The sequence below is a fragment of the Meles meles genome, chromosome 11 (genome assembly GCF_922984935.1).
Source record: "Meles meles chromosome 11, mMelMel3.1 paternal haplotype, whole genome shotgun sequence".
Classification (NCBI taxonomy): domain Eukaryota; kingdom Metazoa; phylum Chordata; class Mammalia; order Carnivora; family Mustelidae; genus Meles; species Meles meles.
In genome coordinates this window covers 8,027,190-8,047,924 of record NC_060076.1, presented here as the reverse complement: position 1 = coordinate 8,047,924, position 20,735 = coordinate 8,027,190, and the positions used below count along the sequence as shown (strand labels likewise).

General features: G+C 54.9%; 1 protein-coding gene across 17 annotated transcripts in view; it reads left to right on the top strand.

The window, feature by feature from the left end:
• Positions 1–20,735, top strand: part of RALGPS1 (Ral GEF with PH domain and SH3 binding motif 1) — a 274,225-nt gene that overhangs the window by 216,908 nt on the left and 36,582 nt on the right. For 15 of the 17 annotated variants that reach the window (XR_006820740.1, XR_006820741.1, XM_046022361.1 and 12 more), the window contains 3 exons: positions 5,750–5,887; positions 8,202–8,295; positions 12,833–12,900. Coding sequence is in view for 15 of the 17 variants with exons in the window: in XM_046022361.1 (XP_045878317.1) it covers positions 5,750–5,887; positions 8,202–8,295; positions 12,833–12,900 (300 nt within the window). In the remaining 2 variants the exon portion in view is untranslated. Of the gene's footprint in view, positions 1–5,749; positions 5,888–8,201; positions 8,296–12,832; positions 12,901–13,669; positions 13,847–18,468; positions 18,632–20,735 lie in introns of those variants that run through there. The other 2 variants (XM_046022371.1, XM_046022372.1) reach the window with 2 other exon arrangements.

Here is a 20,735-nt window from a genome sequence, read left to right as displayed (position 1 = left end):
CCAGCTGAGGGCTGGCCACGCCCGGCCCCGGGGCCGTCAGCCCCACCGTGGCAGTCTGGTTGGCCCTTGTGTCGCAGCCACAGGGTGTCACCAAGCCCTGTGTGGGGTGCAGAAGGAGGGGGCAGAGCAGAAATATGTTCTGGGGAGCTGTCCGTCTCAGAGGAGGTCCAGTCTACAGGTGGGCAAGCCACGGGGGCACATGGCAGCTGCCACATGCATCCTCTGGGAATGGGGGCAGGCCACAGCGTGGGCGGCTGGGACCCTCATCCGTGTGCCGGCCAAGGACTCCCAGTCCCCAGCCCTGAGCATGGCTCTCTGTCCCCAGTTTTTGGAGTTAGACGGGCCTGAATTCAAATCCTATGCCCCCGCTTGCAAGCTGTATGATCCTAGAAAAGTCACTTTTCCTTTCTGAGCTTTCATGTCCTCCTCTGGGAGGGCGAGTACCTTCAGTGCCGGTCGCCGTGAGGGTGCGGTGGTACGGGCAAGGCCGGCCTTTCCTGCCACAGAGCATGGCTGATACCAGTGCAGCTGTTTCCCGCCACGCGTCTGCACCTCTCAGCCTAGCCCTGGACTCTGGCGTGGCTCAGCCCTGCGGCAGCCAGGGCTGGTGGCTGGTCCAATTACTGTCCATCTTAACGAGGCCATTAACACAGCCTCGTCTGCTGCAGGAACTGTATTAGTAGGACAGGAGCTGAGACATCCCAGCTGTGCTGCCCCGTCCAGACAGAATCTCCCAGCACTGGCCTGCCTGAGGTGGGTGGCCACCACGTGGCCGGCATCTGGGTGCCATCCACGGTTATGGCAAAACCAGACGGGTGCATCCCTCCCACGGGCGGCCCCATGTTCTTCCGAGTGAGGCCTGGCCGTGGAGGCAGTTTCAGGCTCAGCTCAGCTTCTTGGGCACCTCAGTGGTCCAGGCCCCGGGCCAGGAGACTCCTCAGGACCACCTTCATTACCCCCAGTCCCAGTCAAGAAACCGAGGCCCTGGGAGGTGACAAGGACTTGCCTGAGGCCACCCAGCTGGTGAGTGGCAAGGCCAGGGTTCCAAGTCTCCCAGCTCCAAGCCCCACACTCTCCCACTGACGCCGCTGCTGCCTGTCATGTGGCAGGGCTGGCAGGGCCTTCAGGCCTGGGTGGGCCCAGTGACGCGGGGACCGGGGATAGATAGGCCACGCTGAGTGCCAGGGAGGCAGAGGGGAGGAGATGGAAGATGTGGCCGGGAGGGGCGGCCGCAGTGTGGTGGTGAGCCCTCTCGGGGAGTGTTGATCCCACAGGGGGATGTAGGCAGGGAGAGCCATAGCCTGGGTACCTCCGGGTCCAGCTGTGCCCCCTTCTTGCCTCACCGGCCGCCGGACACCGGAAGATCTGACTGGGGTAAACGAAGGCCTGACAACACGGCGGGACAGAGCTATGTTCAAATCCTGCCTCGGCCGTTTCTCCCACTGCGTGGCCTCAGACAGCTTGAAGCAACTCTCTTGGCTTCAGTTTCTTCTTCTGTAAAAACAGAGGTAAAACCTCTCTGGCCGCTGTGTTATTGTTATTACTGTTATGATCCCGTAATCTGGGCAAAGCTCTTAGTTTAGGACCTGGCACACAGTAAGTGCTTGGTCTTGTTGTTATTATTTACTTAAATACTGAATTAATTTTACTAAAAATTAAATTTTAGGGTGAAGGGGGTGGGAGATACAAGCATCCGGTTGTGGAATGAATAAGTCCCGGGAACAAAAGGCCCAGCACGAGGGATGTAGTCGATGATACTGTGCTAGCGTCGTGTGGTGACAGATGGCAGCTCCGCTGTGGTGAGCAGGGCGTGACCTATGAACCTGGGAGTTGCTCCGTTGGACACCTGACGCTAGTGTAACATCGTGTGTCCGCTCCACTTCACATTAACAAAGTGATTAAAAAAATAAATACGAAATTCTAAATACCTTTATGAAAATAGCATTTCTTTCTTTTACTGACATCATCCCTTGACTCTCAGTGTCTGTGTCTGCAGCTACAAAACGGGGGTGGTAATGAACTCGTGAAACGCTTACAAGAACTTGTTGTGCGGCTCACATAAAATCTGCCTTTTCCGTGCATCCTTCATCCAGCTAATGTTTACCAGGCAGCTCCTGCGTGCTCTCTTCCAGCTGCCGGGGACTGAGCTCTGGAGCACGACCCGCTTCCTGCTCTGATGAGTCTTAAGTCTGATGAGGGAATCAGACGTTGAATACACGAATGACACAAAGAAGTATCGTGTGGCCCTTGTGCTGAGAGCTAGCTGTACGTGGGGCTTGGGAACAGCGCTGGCACGGGACAGGTGGGAGGTGACTCTGCTTATGATTTCATTACAGTGTAGGCTTTTAAATATTTCCAGTTATGGGCTAATAGCAGTGCTGAGAAGATTTCCCTGGATTTGCACAGTATTAACTGTAAAAGATTTGCTCCCTTCGGGGAGGTTTTTGTTGTGGGGCTGAAAGGATGTTTAGATGGAATTTCTGTCCAGGCATTACCAAGGCCCAGGTTGCTGGGAACAGGCCTTTTGGGGGAGCACCCCCCCCCTCCCCGCCAATCCTCAGTGTTTCACGGTGTACTCTCAGGCCCTGGGGAGGAGACAGGTGTTGGAGTCTGCGTATTTTGTGGAGGGGTAATGAACACTCCGACAGTGGAATTAGTTCTGCTGGAGTAGTGAGCTCCCTGTGCTCCCTGGGGTGCAAGTGAGCACCGGGGGTGCTGGAAATGGTGTGCCACCCTTAGAAGGAGAGCCTCTCCTGGCTTCCCGTTGCATAACCAGGGACCCAAGAAGAAGCAAAGGGGCCAGCTTCCATCCTCCCAGGGCAGCACAGAGCAAGCCTTCCAGGCAGAGGGTGTTATTTGAGAAAAGCCAACTCCCCATGTGTTTCTGAGGGCCAGTGAGTGGGTCGGAACACAGGCGCTGGAGCCAGACAGACCTGGGCTCCAATCCCACACACCCACTGTGAGGCCTAGATAGGTTTCTTAATCTCTCTGAGCTTTCGTTTTCTCCTCCACACTCAGGGGTTGATGGCAGGGTCACATGGGTAAAGAGGGAAGTTCCCAGCTTGTGGAGCTTCCAGAAGCCCCCATTCTCCAGCCCCCTTTCCTCGGCCTGCTCCCCAGCATCTCTGCTTCTGGCTGAGCCTTCGTTCTGCCACTCAGTCAGCTCGGTTCCAGTCTGCAAACGGGGTTTGCAGCTAGAACAGAGGTGCCACGTGTCCCCTGTCCCGGTCACCTCATGCTCAGCCCCAGAGGCTCCTTTTTGTTGTGGTTGAAGCAGTAATGGGATTTTCAGGATCGCCTCTGCTGAATCCTTGGAGAGGTAACTGAATTACATTTTTAAGAAGGGAGAGGAAAAACAAGATCCAAGGAGAGAATCCATCTGTGGATTTCAACCCACCAAACTTGGAGCTTCCACAAGGGAAATTATTTCTAATTATTAAAATTTTGGAAACATGGTGCCACTAGAAAGAAAGGAAGTAGAAATGGCTCCAATTTGAAGTGCTAGCATATGTTTCTGTGATTTAATGGTTTCCCGTAACAATGTGTAGTTATTTTTAAAGCAGACGAATGACTCATGGTATCCAGCACCAGCGGTCCCCTGTGATGGCAGGAAGTTTGTGCTCTGGGAGGCAGTCTTGAGTTCGACTCCCACCTCCGTCATTTACCAGCTGTGTGGCCTGGAACATGTTATGCATCCCCTCTGCATTTCCTCTTCCTCCTGTATAAAATGAGTTGTTGTAAGGATTAATAAGATAATGCATGTATGAGTCAGTGCAGTGCTAGTCCATCCATGCAAAAAACGCCACAACTTTTATGTTAAATACCTGCTTAACAGTATTTGTCATAATTCTTAGTAGTTTAATAACTTTTAAGGCTATCAATTTTCCTCTGAGTACCACTTTGGTCAAATCTCATACATTTTGATACATAGTGTTCCTACTGATGTTATCTTCAAATAGTTTTTTGTTTTACATTTTTTGCTTTTTCTTTGACCTAAGAGATGCTTGTGAGTGTATGTGTGTTTTCTTTTTTTTTTTTTAATTTTTTAAAATTAACATCTAATGTATTATTTGCCCCAGGGGTACAGGTCTGTGAATCATCAGGCTTATACACTTCACAGCACTCGCCATAGCACATACCCTCCCCAATGTCCATAACCCAACCACCCCATCCCTACCCCCTTCCCCCCGGCAACCCTCAGTTTGTTTTGTGAGATTAAGAGTCTCTTATGTTTTGTCTCCCTCCCAATCCCATCTTGTTTCATTTTTTCCTTCCCTACCCCCCAAACCCCTCACTTTGCCTCTCCAATTACTCATATCAGGGACATCATATGATAATTGTCTTTCTCTAATTGTGTATGTGTGTTTTCTAATCAGTTAGAATTCTTTCTATGTTTATTGCTAAATCCTAGGTGTAATATAGTAAGATCAAAGAATGTGGGTAAGACAGCATTTACTTTTTGGAACTTCCTGAGCATTTCTTTATGGTCTAATATATAACCAGTTTTTGTAAGTATTCGATGGGTATTTGAAAAGAAGATATTTTCATTTATATAACACCAAGCTTGTTAGTTCCACTACTCTATTCATATATGCGCAGATACATACATGTATCCGTATATGCGTGTATTTTTCTGTAGGTAGACACGTACGCACACAGCTGCACACGGGTGAGCATGCAGAAATGCGCGCGCGCACACACACATTCTGGAAGAGACATGCCAAAGGCTCCTTCTGTGATTGTGGTCTCGTTGAACTCACTTCATTTCCGGCAGCTTTTTGCTTTGTGTATTTCGATGCAGTGTTGCTTTGCACGTAGAAATTTGATCCTCTTAATCAGCTGTGCTTTTCATTAGTATTGGTCCTCCTCTTTGCCTTGTGCAATGTTTCCTGCCTTGAGTTCTGCTTTATATCCTTCCTCCTGCTCAGCTCACCAGTGTCGTAGATTTAGTGGCAGTCCTCATGGAGGGCTGCTGGGATGGCATCCCATCCGTTGTCCACGCACACCTCTGGAGAGCCAGGGGTGTGGATCATGCTGCACACGGGGTCCTCCTCTCCCATCGCTGGCTGAATCCCAGTTGGGCTGATGCCAGGAGGCTGTGCTGAGGCTCACCACGGGCAGGTCGTCGCCATGTTTTCCTATCACGCAATACTTTCTTACTAAGCGCCCTCAAGAAAATTCTCTATCTAGCCTTAATTCTTTGTACCAAGGACTGTTGCTTTTTTAAAAAATTCCTTCTTTTGTCTCTTAGTTAATTTATGATTTTGGTGTGTGTGTGTGTGTGTGTGTGTGTGTGTGTGTGTGTGTGTGTGTGTAGGTAGAAAAATAGACACATAGCTAAGTGAATAAATAGAAAAGTGAATTCAGTCCAAAGGGGCATTGTCCTGGATATGACATCTTAGATCTATCCAATGCCATTGGTCGCTGAAAAATACAAGTATCTGTCCCTTTCATGTCCTGTTATTTTCCAGTTGGATTACAGGTGAAAACCCTTGTAGCTGGAGAGTATATGAACTAGAAATGCTAAAGTCTTGCCAGCATGCATTTTGGTTGTCATACAGATGCCTGATTGCAGTGGTGCGGTCTATGTGAGAAATTAGTAGTCGGGATTGGAAGTGAAGTCAGAATAGTATCTCGGTTTTCCATAAGTCACACTTTATACCTTCTAGTACAGTAGTGCTGTTTTGTGCTATCTTGTTCTGATTCAGGATGAATGCCCCCCATTACTAAATACCTTCTTTAATTTCAGGGATCTATCTTCTGGATTTAATCTACATTGATTCTGCATATCCTGCCTCGGGCAGCATCATGGAAAACGAACAAAGATCCAATCAGATGAACAATATTCTCCGAATAATCGCTGATTTACAAGTTTCCTGTAGCTACGGTTAGTACCCCTGGTTGCTGGAATTGTAAAATCTTACATCACTGAAATTTGGCTTCAGCACCTGATCAGTGAGAAAGCTCTAGAAAACTCTATGAAGCTCTTCATTTTAGTATCTTGAGCATCTAACATGTGCTAGACCATTTACCCACAGGCTTGATCCTCAAAGACTATGAAAACTAGTTGTTCCCATCTCTCTGTTACAGACAAAGAGACTGAGGCTCAAAATAGTTCAGTTGCTTGTCTGAGATCATGCATCTGGGGAGTGGTGGGGCCCAGGTCTTTCTGGCTCCCAGGTCATTCATCCATGAAGAGCTTTGTGGGCAGCCTCTGGGCATCTCTCCTCTGAGAGGATTCAGAGACTTGGGTCCCTCTGTGTTGTGGTTCCACCACGTCCCGTGGCCTCTGGGTCCTCTAGTGGACTCCACATCCGACGGGCAGATGCAGGAGGAGAAAGAATCATACAAGAGTAGGGTTTATGGACCAGATTGGTACATGGTGCTCATCAGTTCTGCGGGGGCGGGGCGGGGCTAGGAAATGTAATCCAGCTGTGGGCCTAGCAGAAAAAGGCAGCTGACTTGGTACAAACTGGCCAGGCTCTGCTACACATGACCGGATCCAAAGTGTGACCAGTTGTCAGAGATGAAGTGGAGAAACAGAGAAGCGGGAACGCCACGCTAGATGGGCTGTCCATGCGGATGTCGATTACCCCCAGGATGACGGTGCACTCTGGGCTATGGAACGTGCCTGCGAGCCAGGTGTCCGGGTCCCCCAGGAAGGGGCAAGAATGACCAGGGCACCAGTTGGGCGGAGTCAGCCGTGAAGCTGCGTATCGGGTGGTAGAGCGCAGGACTGTGCCTCTGCGGGGTAGGGTTTTCATAAGCGGGCGGAGGAGTAAAAGTTTGGAAGCAGCCAAAGGGGACAGGAAGGAAGCCAACCCCACCTACAGTATACAGGGCAGGAGAAAACTAACAGCCTCCATTTGGGAAGGCCACAGGGAAGCCAGGGTGGGATTCTGCGGGGCGGGCTTACTGAAGCAAAAGCTCCGGTCCAAACCCCTCCACAGGCACTCCCAGATCCGCTGTCCTGGCTGGAAGAGCAGCGAAGGGTCCAGACTCCCCGTACAGCCCTCCCCCGCGCAGGCGCTCTCCGCTCACGAGTGCATCCGCACCGGCTGTCCCGCCGGCCTGCAGGCCGATTACACGCACAGCTTTGGGGTCAGACAGACTCGAGCTCAAATCTCAGCTCTGCCTCCTGAAAAGTCACTCCCTCCTCTCTAAGTGCGAGGTTTTCTCATCAGCAGAGCGGGGACATAAGGCGTGCAGAGCCCTCGGCACATTCCCACATTTCGCTAGAGCTCAGGGACGCCTCGTACGACTGTCCCCCTCACTGACCTGCCCCTTCTCAGACGTCATCAGCTTCGTGAAGCAGGTGTCATTAGCCCCAGGACAAGAGCACCAAGGCTCTAGAGAGGCAGAACGACCTGTTCCAAACCTTGCAGCCGAGGGGCAGGGCCGTCAGGGGCTCCTCACAGCAGCTGGACGCCCGTCCCCAAGAGTGGGGGGCCCTCCCCACCCCCTTTCTCCTCCTCCACAGCCTCCTTTACTGCCTCACCTCTTCCCTCAACCTGTTCTGTCCCACCCCTGGAGGAATGACAGAGAGGACCCTGGAGGATGTTCGAACCCCTTGGAGTGCGGTGTCCATGGTGGACTGCGGAGGGCACCTGGGAAAAAGGGGGGTTGCGACATGGCAGAGGGTGAGACCCATGACAGGGCTGAGACCTGGCTCGGCCACGTCTCGATGATCTGATCTTTGCCAGTTGCCGCAGTGGCCCTAGTTTCTTTCTCTGTGCAACGGGCATAGTATTTCCCCCAAATGAGGCCGATGTGACAGTTAAAGCAGATGCCTTCTGGAAACCACCTGGTACCTAGCTTGGCACAGAACAGGTGCCCAGGCGTCTAGGCCCCAGGAGGGAGCAGCTCCAGCCCGCGGGTCAGACTCACAAGCTGTGCTGGGACTGGGGTCGGACCTCTGCCCCGGGCTGATGGGGTTTGTCGGTTCATCTCGCATTCTTGTCACACAGGGGCTTGGGAGGCTTCCCAGCTGCCCCAGGGCACACCTGTGTTAGGGGACAGACACCCGGCTCCAGTCTGTTCTAGAGGGCTTTCTCTCCCAGCCAAGGACGGGTGGTGACTTCGGGGTATGTGGGGTCGGGGAGGGGGCACCCCCCCCTTGAGGGCAGCGTGCACCAGCGATTCCTACACTTCCGTGCGGGGTGGGGAGAGACTGACGCTGTGGGTTCTGTCGTGTCCTGCAGATCACCTCACCACCCTGCCCCACGTGCAGAAGTACCTAAAGTCCGTGCGCTACATCGAGGAGCTCCAGAAGTTTGTGGAAGACGACAACTACAAGTGAGTGGCAGTCCTCGTGCGGCCCCTTGGGACCCGTGAGCGGCCGCCTGCAGGGCAGGTGACCCGGCCAGCGCGCGCGAGTACTGCGGCTCCAGGCGCCCAGGCCCCGTAGATCTGAGGAAATTGTTCTGTCTTCTTCTCGGCCTGGCTTTCCCACGTTGCATGAGTAGCACGAACGTGGACTCCGCGGCTGCGTGTGACACACACAGGCTTTGTGCCCGGGGCCTCACAAGTGACTCCCCCTCCACCGCTGCTCATAGCGCTGAGCGAAAGGCAGCTCTCTAGCCACGCTCCAGGCTGACAGTTCTCCGGGAGCCTGTTTCAGGGACGAGGCGGCTCCCTGTGGCCCCGGGGTTCTGGCTGCGGCCTCATCTGCATCCCACGCAGCCCTTCGGAGTTGACTCTGTTCCCACAAAGACCCCTGTGGGCCCTTTGTCCTCATCTTCCCCTCACCCTGCTCTGGCTTTCAGCTGGTTCTTCATTTGTGGGCCCCGGGAATTTACGCAGTATTTCCATGTGCTTAGAGGGAGAAGGAAGATTTTTCAGATCAACCCTGTCTGCCACATTGCTCGGACATCCTCTTGCCTCATTTTGAGCTTGAGGCCAGCTAAGAGTCTCAGTACTTTTCGTATGACCTGATATCGAGGCAGATCTCAGCCATCTTGTAATTGACCATTTCCCCCTAAATGTCAACTTTATGTGTATTCTTTCAAATCCCGTCTTACTGGCTGCTTCCAGGGGCCATGTTCCTTGGAGTCCCATTATCCAATATATATATTTTTTTATCTCTTCCAGCTTTGTATTGAAAATTTGACCCGTTTGATTACTTGGTCTTCATCAAAACACTGAGAACTGTAGGGAACTGTGGCCACTAGTGACACTCCTGGTCACTCCTGATGTGCTCCACATCTGGCCATGTCCGCACTCGTGGTTCTCCACCCTCGCCGTGAGTCAGAGTCACCTGCAAAGCTTTATAACCATCCATATGTTCATGGTGGAGCCTGGGCATTTGTATTTTTTTCAAAGCTCCCTGGGTGGTTCTAATAATTAGCCGTCTCTGGGAGCATAGACATAATGTCTCTAGTTGTTATTGTATAATATTTTGTTAGAGCAGAGGATCATATGAAACTGTGATCTATTGCATAACAATAACAACAGACGAAGGCCAGAGATTACCACTGAAATTATGTTTGCCACAAATTAAGCTCATTTTACTTACAAAGCATTTGCTGTTCCTGAAAAGAGTACCCCAGAGTGTGAAATTATTCCCTCTTAGGTTCTGGGATCATATTTTCCATTCATGTGCCTGTAGTACAATTAAAGAGACAGCAGTTTTTCATTAACACTAATATCCTTTAAGGAGAAAAATAGTCCATAAATACTTCTGACCATGAGATAATCCTTGGACAAGCTGGAGGTCATGAGTAATTACTCCTTCCATCCTGAAGGGCATTGAACACCCCCTGTGCTTACTGCTAACCAGTCAGCCTGGATTTTACAAAGGCCCTTTGTTGTGGTCCAAGTGGGCAAACCAAGGACAGAAGCCCGCACCCTCCCCTGGCTGGGGCTGGACCATGGATGGGGCCAGACCATGGACGGGGTCTATCCCCAGGGAGGCCCCAGCTCTGAGTGACACAGGACATGCAGGGCTTGTGATTCTGCTTGAGGAACCCATGCTCCGTGGCCCAACTCATGTCCTGAGCCTTGTTCCCCACCCAGAAGGACGAGGTGGCTTCGTTATCACCTGATGATGGAGCATTTCTGACAGCCTGCCCCCAGCTGCTTGGGAGACCCTGTGCCACGCGGGGCCCAAACAGTGCTGCTTTTTCTCTACTCTTTGTCCATTTTATCATAGTCAAGAAAAATTACCCAAATTCCTACCACTTAGAAGGCATGACCTTTAGCATTAAGTGAACATAATTTGGGACATTTTTAATGCATAGGAAGTGTGTAGAGACACAGAGAAGGACGGACAGATGGTCGGATGGGATGATAGAACTAATTAAAACTGGATCATGCAACACTTGCTATTTTTAATTGAAAGTATTTTAATTTAACCAGAAAAAGAAAGGGAAATAAAATGTAAAGAATTAGCTGCTCCTCAAATAAATATTTCTTCAGCACAAGAGATCTAATTTCCTAAAAGAGTCTTCTAAGATTACTAAGAGCAGTCAGGAAAAAACACGAAGAGGTCTGAGCCGGTGAGTCCTGTTTTAACCGGGTCCCCACCATGCGCAGGGTCAGTTGGCCGGTTATGAGAGATGAGAACGTCAGCCGTCTCCCTCACGTTCACCTCCCCTTCACCATCTTCCAGTCTTCTGTTAGTCGTGTTATTATTACTGCACAGTCCAAGTCATAACACACGTTATGTTCGGGAACCGTAATTCCTACTGGTTAGTGTTTTTAAACAGATTTAATTCTTACCACCTGTGTTCCTCCGCAGCTTTTCCATTCCTGGAGTCTTTATTTTAACGACTCCCTTACTTCGCTGGATTTCCCCCTGAGGCAGGTTTTCACAAGTCCTGCGTGTTCTGATGTCCCTCGTGAAAACATCCACGTGTGACGGGGCCTCGCCTCCAGGACCGCACCCCTCCGCTCCTCTCCCCCAGCACTTGCGCTTGGAGGCCCGGCTCCCGTTGCCTTCTGACACTGGCTGCCGGTATAGGGAAGTCTGAGCCAGTCTGGTCCTTTCCTCTTGTCCGTGACTTGCTTTATCTACCTGGTGGGTAAAGGAGTCCTTGAAGTTCAAAGGCACAACTAGAGGAATGGTTCAGAGTAGAGTGTTCTGTACCAGATTTCCTGGAACCTGGCATGCCCTTTCTTCAATTCGGAAGGATTCTTTGGGTTATCCTTGACTTCTTCTGTACCATTTCTCGGCTTTCCTCTTTCAGGGATTCCAGGCAGCCATATGTTGGGGGCTGTCTACCTTCCATGTCCCCTGGCTTCTTCCTAGTGGCTGTGATCTCTGTCTTTTCCTCACAGACACTTGGATCATCTGTCTCTACTTAGATATTCATCTGATCCTTGATTGGTCCCCTAGGACCCCAGTCTCCCTTTCTATCTTACTCCTTTGTGTCATCATCTCATTTTTCAGGTCTTGCTTTTATTCAACCCATGGGGGGGTCACGCTTGGGGGGATTTTCTTGTGTGCCTTGGGGCTGCCTCCTCGGCTGAGTAACCTAGGCACTGCTCTATTCCTTTCTCTTTCCTTCTTTGTGTGAGAGGATGTTTGCTAGGTTGCCGTACCATTTCTTTTTGCCTCGCTCCCATTTGAGAAGCTCCACCTGGCTGTTCCCCGGCTCCAATGCAGGGAGGTGACATCTGACCCTGCTTCCATACGTGTGAGCTGGGCTGGCTCCTCCTCCTGCCATGCCGTGAGCTCACGGTGCTTTGTCTCTCCCTTCTCCTCTAGCCTCAGGCTCCAAGGGGGCAGGGAGCAGGTGGTGTGTTTTAGATATGGGGGCTCTATTAAAAGGCCTGTATCAGGGTCTCCCCCACCTCGTTGGAGGCTGTAACCCATTCCAGAAAGGGGCACCTTGGGTTTCAAATCACCCCCTCAGTGGAACCTTCATTCGTGCCAGAGTATCCACCATGCACCACGTCGTCCGCTCCTTTCATGCGTTTCTTGCCAACATCTGGTGCCGCTCTGAAGAGGGAGAGGTAGGGACTCCTGCTCAGACGTACCGAGACACCTCAGAGGGCGGGATGCTGGAGCCCTGCTGTCACACCTCTTGGTCAGACTCCACAGTCCTCTTTTTCTCTCCTGGGCTGCAAGCTTCTGAAGTTCATGGCTTCAGCTCAGCCCCTTTTCTTATTGAGTTGCAGCTGGTAAGTTCTACTCCTAAGGCTTTATAATTTGTTGGGAGAAGGGGAGTCTGCCATCTGGCTTCACTCCACCATTTTCATCCAGAGGTTCTTTTTTTTTTTAAAGATTTCATTCATTTATTTGACAGAGAGAGATCACAAGTAGGCAGAGAGAGAGAGAGGAGGAAGCAGGCTCCCTGCTGAGCAAAGAGCCCGATGCGGGACTGGATCCCAGGACCCTGGAATCATGACCTGAGCCGAAGGCAGAGGCTTAACCCACTGAGCCACCCAGGCGCCCTCATCCAGAGGTTCTTAATCAGTGCTTAAAATAATAATAATAATAATAATACTGAGGTGCCAGTCCTCCTAACAAGTCCATAGTCTTGCCTCTCTGCGGCATCCGAGAAGGGGGTGCACTGTAACAATTGAAAACCCTGATTTCAGTTCAGACAGTTCTGGGTTGGATTGTGTGCCCTGCTACTTGCTAGCCCGTGAATTTGGGGAAGCTACTTAACCTTGCTACTGCTCAGTTTCCTCATCCGGTAGGTGGGGACAATAAATGTACCGAGTCTCCAGGCTTGTCTTGAGATCTAGAACAGACCCCAAATGGCTCCTGGGCTCTGAGGCTCTAGCTCTTAGCAGTAGTCCTGTCTCCCGACTCCAGACACACATGTGATCAGTCCCCTCTGATACGCCAGAGCCCCTCTGACTGCACGAAAATCTTTGTTTCCAGACTCTCACTCCGAATTGAACCGGGAAGCAGCTCTCCGAGACTGGTCTCATCCAAGGAAGATCTCGCAGGTACTGTAGCCACCTCGAGTGCGGACACACCCACTAATGGCCCGGGCTGGGCTTGCCCTGACCGTGGCATCAAGGGCGCTGTTGAGTGGCAGGTTGCCAGACTCCATGGACCCAGCAGCCCATGCACACCAACCTTCCAGCCTCCTAATCCACGGGACCCCTCTGGGTCACCTCTGGGCTGGGGTTCCCTCAAAGAGCCCGGGGCCCAACAGCCCCAAGAGAGACCAGGTCAGAGCCCCAGGCTGGGAACATGCACAGGGCAGAGAAAACTTCTCCGAGTCACTTGGACCCTTAGCATTGGTCCTGCTGCCTGGGTTCGAGTTGATGCGACCTGGAGGGGAGCGGCACAGGATGCCCGGGGACTTGGTGCCTCCAGACACGGACGGCTCACCCACCTGGAACATCAGCTTCACTCACAGATTTGGGACACGCAGGGTGTCCTTAGTGATTAAGGGGGCTGGGGACAGGGTTCCCATCAGAGGGACGTAGGTAATAGCAGCAGGATTCTAAAGCAGCTGCTGAGGGTCAGAGAAGGAACGGAAGTAAAGACTAACCGTTCAGGACTTTCTTCAGCAGATGATGCCAGAATTCTGGAGCAGAGTGGGCTCTGGTCAAAAGCGTTCTGCCCTTGAGTCTCCTTCAAATTAGTTTGAGTAAGAGGCCTCTGCCGCCTTACCTGACTAATGTGCCTTAGTGGGATAAGCCAAGTCTCTGGCCTTCCCCACGTGCCAAGAACTCCCCACAGTCACACTTTCTTTCGACCTTCCAGATGGTGCCAGAGGATGCGTCTCCTAGTGCCCCTTCCTGCTGTGGCCTACCAGCCGCGCCGGACCATCCCCACTTCCCTCTCCCCGCACGCAGGAGCCACTGAGCGGGGTGGGGGTGGGGGGCTGCTATGAGCCAGGCACTAACAGTGAGCCAGGGACCCAGGGGCACGAGGCAGAGACCTGCCCACGGGGAGCTTAGGCTTTAGCAGGGAGACAGGCAGCAAGGCCCTGAGGGGGCCGGCACGGTGCAGGAAGAGAGATGGCAGAGGGAAGGGCTTAGCCTTGCCTTGAGGGGCCAGCTCTGCCTCTCTCTAGCGACTCTCTCCATCCACAGGCCAAACTTGAGCCTCATCTCTGCCTGAGAGAAGCAGGGCGTCTGGAAAGTTCCTCAGCCAGGCCCCTTGCACATGCCTTGAATGCCTTTCCCTCCTGTTTCCATGGTTGGCTCTTTACTCATTGTTCTAAACTCAGAGAGACTTTATTTCAGCCCTTTGTTTCGTTATGACACCCCCCCCCCCATTTATAATTATTCTCTTTTTCTGGTCACTGGGCCTCACTTAGTTCCCAAAGACCCATCCCAGCGGAGGAGCCTCCAGCATCGGCGTAAGGCTTGTGCTCGATGGACGCTTGGGCCTCGCAGGGTTCATGGGCGAATGGGTGAAAGGAGGGAAGGACGGGGCTGAGGCTCCGGGTGGGCCTCTGGCGCGCACTGGCCTGGAGCGCAAGCCGGGTCTAATTGCCGGAGCCTCATCGCGGAGCCCCAGGGAGCCTCCTCCTCCCCGCCGCCCTGCACACCGCTGCAGCCCAGGCCCGCTCCTCTGCCGGCCTTGCCTCCTGAGTCTCAGCCGTTCGGCAAGCCTGTGGGCTGCTTGTTATAGGCCAGACGGCAGCAGAGGCCTCCCCTTCCCTCTAGGCATCTGTCTGACCCCAAAGGTCCCTTCACTTGACCAGCACCTGCCTCACTCCCTCCTCCCTGAGGAAGGGACCAGGACCCCCCGCTGCCCCCAGGCCAACTCTGCACTGAGCACCACCAGCTCCCTCCTGCTAGGCCGGAGCCCGTGGACCAGGAGCCAGGCTGGGAATACTAACTCTGCTCGTTGGGGGCCTCAGAAACCGACCCCTCACTGAGCCCTGGGCAGGAAAGGAGGAGCTGTACTGACTTTTGACCGCTGCCTAGGATGGAAACGGGGCCTGGGAGCCAGGACCCAGCCCTGGCCCAGCCTCCTCAGGGGCTGCCAGACTTTCCTGTTTTAGCCACTGTCCCCTCCATTGTCTCTGCCATTTATTAGCCGTGGGAGGCCAGAACCCAGCAAGTTAACTAACCGCCAGCTTCGGTCAGGATCCCGGCAGCAAAGAGAATTCCTCCCCCACACTTGCCCCGGCTCACACGAAGAGACTTTAATGAAGCTGAAATGAGTAAAGCGTAGTGAGGCGCCAGCCCCCTCGCCTGAGGGACCTGGGAAAGAGAAAGTGTCACCAACTCCGTGATTGCGGAGCTGAGGAGGACTCGGCGACCGAGGGAGCCAACAGAACAGTCGACGTACCCGCCAGTTTCTCCGTCTGTAAAGTGCGCCTCATGCTTCCCTCCCGCGGTTGTTGTGGGAATTTGTTCACACCCCGTGTGTGAGACAGTCCAGTGCCGGACACACACGGCCTCTCACCGAGTGTGTCTTTGCTAGGAGGCTGTCACCGTCGTCAGTGCTGACTGTGCCTCCGTCGCTGAATCAGCCTTCGGCCGTCGGTGAAACATCACCGCCTCGGGTTGCTCTTCCTCCCGCCAGACCCCCCTGCCCCGTCCCCGCCCAGGTCGGGCCCCTGCTACACCAGGGTTGGCAAACTCTGGCCCACATCCAGCCCGCCCCTGTTTTTGTGTTGGAGCACGCCACACCCATCCGCTGACATATTGTCTGTGTCTGCTTTCCGTGACAGTGGCAGAATTGAGTGGTTGGGACAAAGACCCTATGGCCTCCAAAGCCAACAATATTCACCGTCTGGCTTTTTACAGAAACTCTGCCAACCCAGCGTCGTACACGCTTGTGGAGCTGGGCTTTCTCGGCAGCACACCCGCGTGGGGATCAGAGTGTTACCTGTGCACATTTGCCCCCTGTCTGCCTTCCCCCCAGCGTAAGGACCCCGTCTGGTGTCCCTAGGGCCTGGCACACAGGGGCCCTGGGTAGCTGCGCCGGCCCGGCCTCTGAGCCCCCGGCCCGAGCCTGCAGGCACTGGGCTCTGGGAGGCAGCTCCAGGCCTGCGGACTGCTGACTCCACACTCCCGGGGAAGTGCTGAGGCGGCACTTTTCACACAGGGGTGTGAGCCCGGCTCACAGGAGTGTTTTCCACCAGTTTTCCAAAGCCCTGGCTCCCGCCCTGGAAGCAGGATGTTAAGGTTTTCATTGATCACCAGAGGGCCCGGGAGTGTCTGGAAGGCTTCCGACGTGCTCAGTGGTCCTGGCTTCCCACCCGCAGCCTCGAAGCATCTCCAAGGACAGAGAGGCGGGTGCTGCTGCAGCCTGGGACAGCCGAGGGGTCCTGCGGAGGGCGGGACCAGAGGGGCAGCTCCTGGGAGGCCTTCCCCCATCTGGCAGTCAGACCAGGCTGCGTGGCAGGAGCCCGGCCGGGCCCAGGGACAGGAATGTGTCTCTTGCAGTCCCAGGAATGGGAGGAACGCAGCCTCCCTCAGCTCCTCGGGATGGGGGTTGAAGCTACAGCTCCAGGCTCTCTTTCCAGCGGTCAGGCACCCGCCCCCACACCTGCCAAGGAGAGGACCTGAGATGCCTTCATGGGTTCATGCACTCAGGACATCCGGGGCCTGCTGGGACAGGCCCTCGCCATGAGCCAGCTACCTAGGGAATGAGGCAGAGACCTGCCCACACGGAGCTTAGGCTTCAGCAGGGAGACAGATAGCAGAAGCCATGAGGGGGCCAGGAGGCATGGCACAGGAAGGAGCCGGAGGAAGCCAGTGTGAGCACGACCAAGATGGCCGGTGGGCTCCTTGACCCTTCCGTGCGGCTGTGCCCACTCTCTCACCAGCTCGCCTGCCTCAGGCTCTGAGACCTGCTGACCGGACTTGGGTCTCTCAGAGGCCTTAGTTAATGTCACCGTGGTCCCAGGCTGAGACTGTGCCCTTCGTGTCTATGAGGGCCCCTGTGCCCCACAGAGAGCTGTCCACTCTCTGTGCGAGTGACCTGGGGAGTGACCGCGCCGGCAGCTCCGCACCAACAAATAGCCTGTGAGAACGGAAACGGAGAGACCTTCTCAGTTTCTGGGCTGTGGAGGCGAGAGGGCCAAGAATGCCACGTTTTCAATCCCCCCCCCATATGTAATGTTTCATTTATATAAATGAACTAATATTTTCCTGGAGAGCAAAAATCATAAAGAACGTTGACCCCCAGAGAGGGCAAGTCATGTTTGTGTGTGCCTTGGAACCGATGAAGACATTTCCAGATTCTGTTAGCCCGCCTCTGCGTGGCTGAACCAGCTGACAGGTTTTCTCTCAAAAGTCCTTGGCAGCAGAGCAAGGCCATGGAAAATCTCAGCACGGGCCTCGGGTTTCTGCACTCGTACCTTCGGACCTGCTCTCCACATGCTTCTATGTATTTCTGGTCTTACTGCCTTTTGGGGAAAAGCCCTGCTTCGGAGTCAGGCAGACCTGAGTTTGCGGCACGGCTCCGGCACTTCTTGGGTGTGGGGCCTGGGCCCATCAGCTTACTCCCTCCGAGCCTCGGTTTTCTTGTCGGTGACACGGCGGTAGGACTAAATACTTCACGTGGGCTTGCTTCCCGGGACTGCTGGCTCGTGGCCCGCACGGGGCAGACTCCGGTGCTGTCCCCACGGAGGGACAGCATGACACAGCCGACAGAGGGGACGGGGAGCCGGAGGCCCTGCCCTCCAGTCCGACTCACCACTCACCAGCTGAGCTGTGTACCACCGCTGATGACCAGACACCTCAGAACCTAGTGGCCCAGAACCACCGTTTTCATTACAGGCACGGGCTCTGTGGGTCAGCAAATAGGACAGGACACAGCCGGGATGGTTTGTCTCTGTTTCACAGTATCTGGGGCCTCGGTCAGAAGGACTTGAAGATTGAGAGGGACTCAGTGGCTAGGGGCTGGAATCCTCTGGATGCGTGTGGTGCTGGCTGTTGGCAGGGCCACAGCTGGAGTAGAACGCACGGACGTGTGGCTCCCACATGGCCTGGGCTTCCTTACCGTGTGACAGCCTGAGTCCCCAGCTCCTACGTGGCAGGGTTCCCCCAGAGCAAGTGTCCCAAGAGCAGGGTCGAAGCTGCATCGTGGCATCTGTGTGAACCCCCCCCCATGCCGGAAGTCACGTGGCCCGCTTTTGCCATGCTCTGTTGGTCAGGGCAGTCACACAGGCTCACCCAGGTCCGAGGAGAGGGGACGCAGACCCGACCACTCAGTGTGGGCAGTGTGGCGAATTTGCGGGCGCGTGTTAAACCACCACAGCAGCTGCTGTGTGCTGGTCCATGCTAGGGAAACAGAGGCTCAGAGGTGATGGAGATGGTGGCGGCGGCTGGGACCCTTTGAGCTCGTACTGTCGGAAGCGCTTCCTGTGTATTATCTCGGGACCCTCGCACCTACCCTGTGCGGCGAGGGCCGAGAGCCTTGTTCTGTAGGAGGAGGTCCTGGGGTGCTCACCCCCTCATCTCTCGGATGGAGGAGGGAGCAGAGCCAGCTGCTGAGCCTTGGGGTCTGGACTGGTCACCTGTATCCCCTGCGGGGAACAAGCAGGATGCCCTTGAGGGTCCCAAGCACCCGCTTTGTCCTTTGTGTCTGTGCAGTGCAGTCAGAGAAAGGACCGCGTCTGTGCCATCATCGCCGCCTGGGATGACCCTTGCCTAGAGAGACTTTTGAGTCACGTACTGTCCCTGCATGGCTCTTAGAAGGCCGGTTCTGTGTAAGAATCACAACTCCAAACCTGATCTGGCATTAAATCTTCTTCACTGCCCCTGGCTGGGGCCTGATCTCTCATGGTCGGGGTTGGGGGTGCTTGGCCCTTCTCCCCGCCAGGACTCTGTCTCCGTTGGCTTGCTAATCTCGGGCCCTGGGGCAAAGGACGCAGTCTTAGCAGTGGGCACTGCTGTCTTGGACCCTTCGGGTGACAAGTGCTGTACGGATAGCCTCACGTGAGCACTTTCATGGGTTTTTCAGAGATCCCACGGGTCCCTTGGCTGGGGCGCACACCCGTCCATTCTGGGACCACGGCCGCCCCTTCACAGAGTCTGTGCGCCCGGCCAGCTCCTTGCGGCTTGGTTCCCTGCAAGCCCTTACCTCCAAGCCGGCTCTCCTCCCAGGGGCAGTGGGAGGCCACACCTCACCTTGTCCTGGCAGACCAGCCGGTGCTGCTAACCCTGGTGTGGCCACCGCTGTCCTCTGACGGGGCCGTGTGGGCTCCCACGCTTGAGGAAGGCACTAGGAGTCCCCTGACTCTCCCAGCTGCCAGGGACATATGTCGAGCTCCCCCAGGTGGTCTGTGGAGTCCTCCCCGTCCACTGGAGAGTAGTGAGCAGAGGAAGAGAGCACCGCATGGGCGGGGGGTGGGGACTCCCCCTTGCATAGCCCCCCACCCCATAGCTTTTTTCGATTCTCAGAATGGGTAAAGAGGCTTGGGGGAGGCGCCCAGGAGCCGAGAAGCCCATGTCTGCCTCTGCACTCTGGGAGTTCACATCTGCTCTGTTCCTCGTCTCTCGTCTCAGTAGCCTGCTGCGTCAGGGTCAAGCAGAGGAACAGAGACACCAGCCTGCTTCCGTCCCACTCCTCTGCCCCGCTGAGGCCCAGCTCCACACTCGGCCCCAGTGGCTTCCCGGGGCTGCTTGCTCTGACTCCGGGGAGAAAGCCTCTGGGCCTCACCACTGTTGAGGGGGGATCGGATGCCCTTTTTCAGGAAGAAATGAAGCGGGGCATTCTGTCACGGCGAGGACCCGTGAGAGCTGCGTGTGTGAGAAACAAAGAGTGTGTGTGAATGGAACAGTGACCGGCTTCCAGCCTCGCCCGTGGAGCCTGGCCTGAGAGAGCTTTCTGTGCTCACGGCCCCATGTCCCCGAGTGCCGGAGGGCAGCCCCAGGGAGGGCCCCGCTCCGGGCACGGGGCTCACAGCACACACAGTAAAGAAGCCAGGAAACGCACAACTCCCTTCACCCTGTGCGCCACGTGGTCCCGTCGGGACCTTGGATCCGGCCATGGCCACTCCCCTTCTCCAACACAGAGAGGCACTGGACACCGAGCTCCCGGCAGCCCAGGCAGAGGCTGGACTGGAACTCGAGTCTTGTGACTCCGAGTCCCCTCTGCCACAGCTGCCTCCCATTAATTTCCAGTGTGCAAGACTTGGAAAGTAGCCCGTGAGCGGCCGCCGTCTGCCAGACGGCTTCAATGGGGCAGTGCCGACCCAGGGCAGGGACGCGGATGCTGCTGGAAACCCGTGGGAACGAGGCTCCCCGTCCTCCTCTGCAGAGCCCGCCCCTCTGTAGCCAGAGCCCTGCGCCTGCTGCATTCGGGCCCAGACAGCCCCCGCCTCCCTGAGCTGGGGCTGGTAGGAGACTCTGGTCAACAGGAAATTGCATCTCGGTCCTTATTCACAAGAGCATGGGTGTCGTGAAGGCAAGTGCGGGCTGCCAGAGAGTGGGGGACTGGAGGGCCTGGCCCCGAGGATGGGGGTCACCGCCCTCTCTGAGAACTCAGGACACTGCGCCAGCAGCACGGGGCCTGCCTCTCAACGGAAGCCCTTCCATCGCTAATCGAACCACTGGCAAAGGGGGCAGGTCAACAGTTCTTGCTTCCGTTTCTCCCTTCTCCCGAGAGAACCATCTGGTCGAGCGGAAGGTTGTTTCTGGAGCGTTTCAGTCTTGCCTGCTGTGGTCCACATGGGTGGGCAGAGGCGGACGCTGGCTCCTGGCGCTGGCCAGCCGACTCAGGTGGTAGGCTAGACCCCTCCAGCTTGCTCCCCCTAGAGACCCGGACCCAAGGGAAGGAGAGCGTGTTGCAGCCCCAAAGATGGGTGCTGCCTGCACAAGGTGCCTCCGAGGGAGAAATGGTGACAGCCAAGGATGGG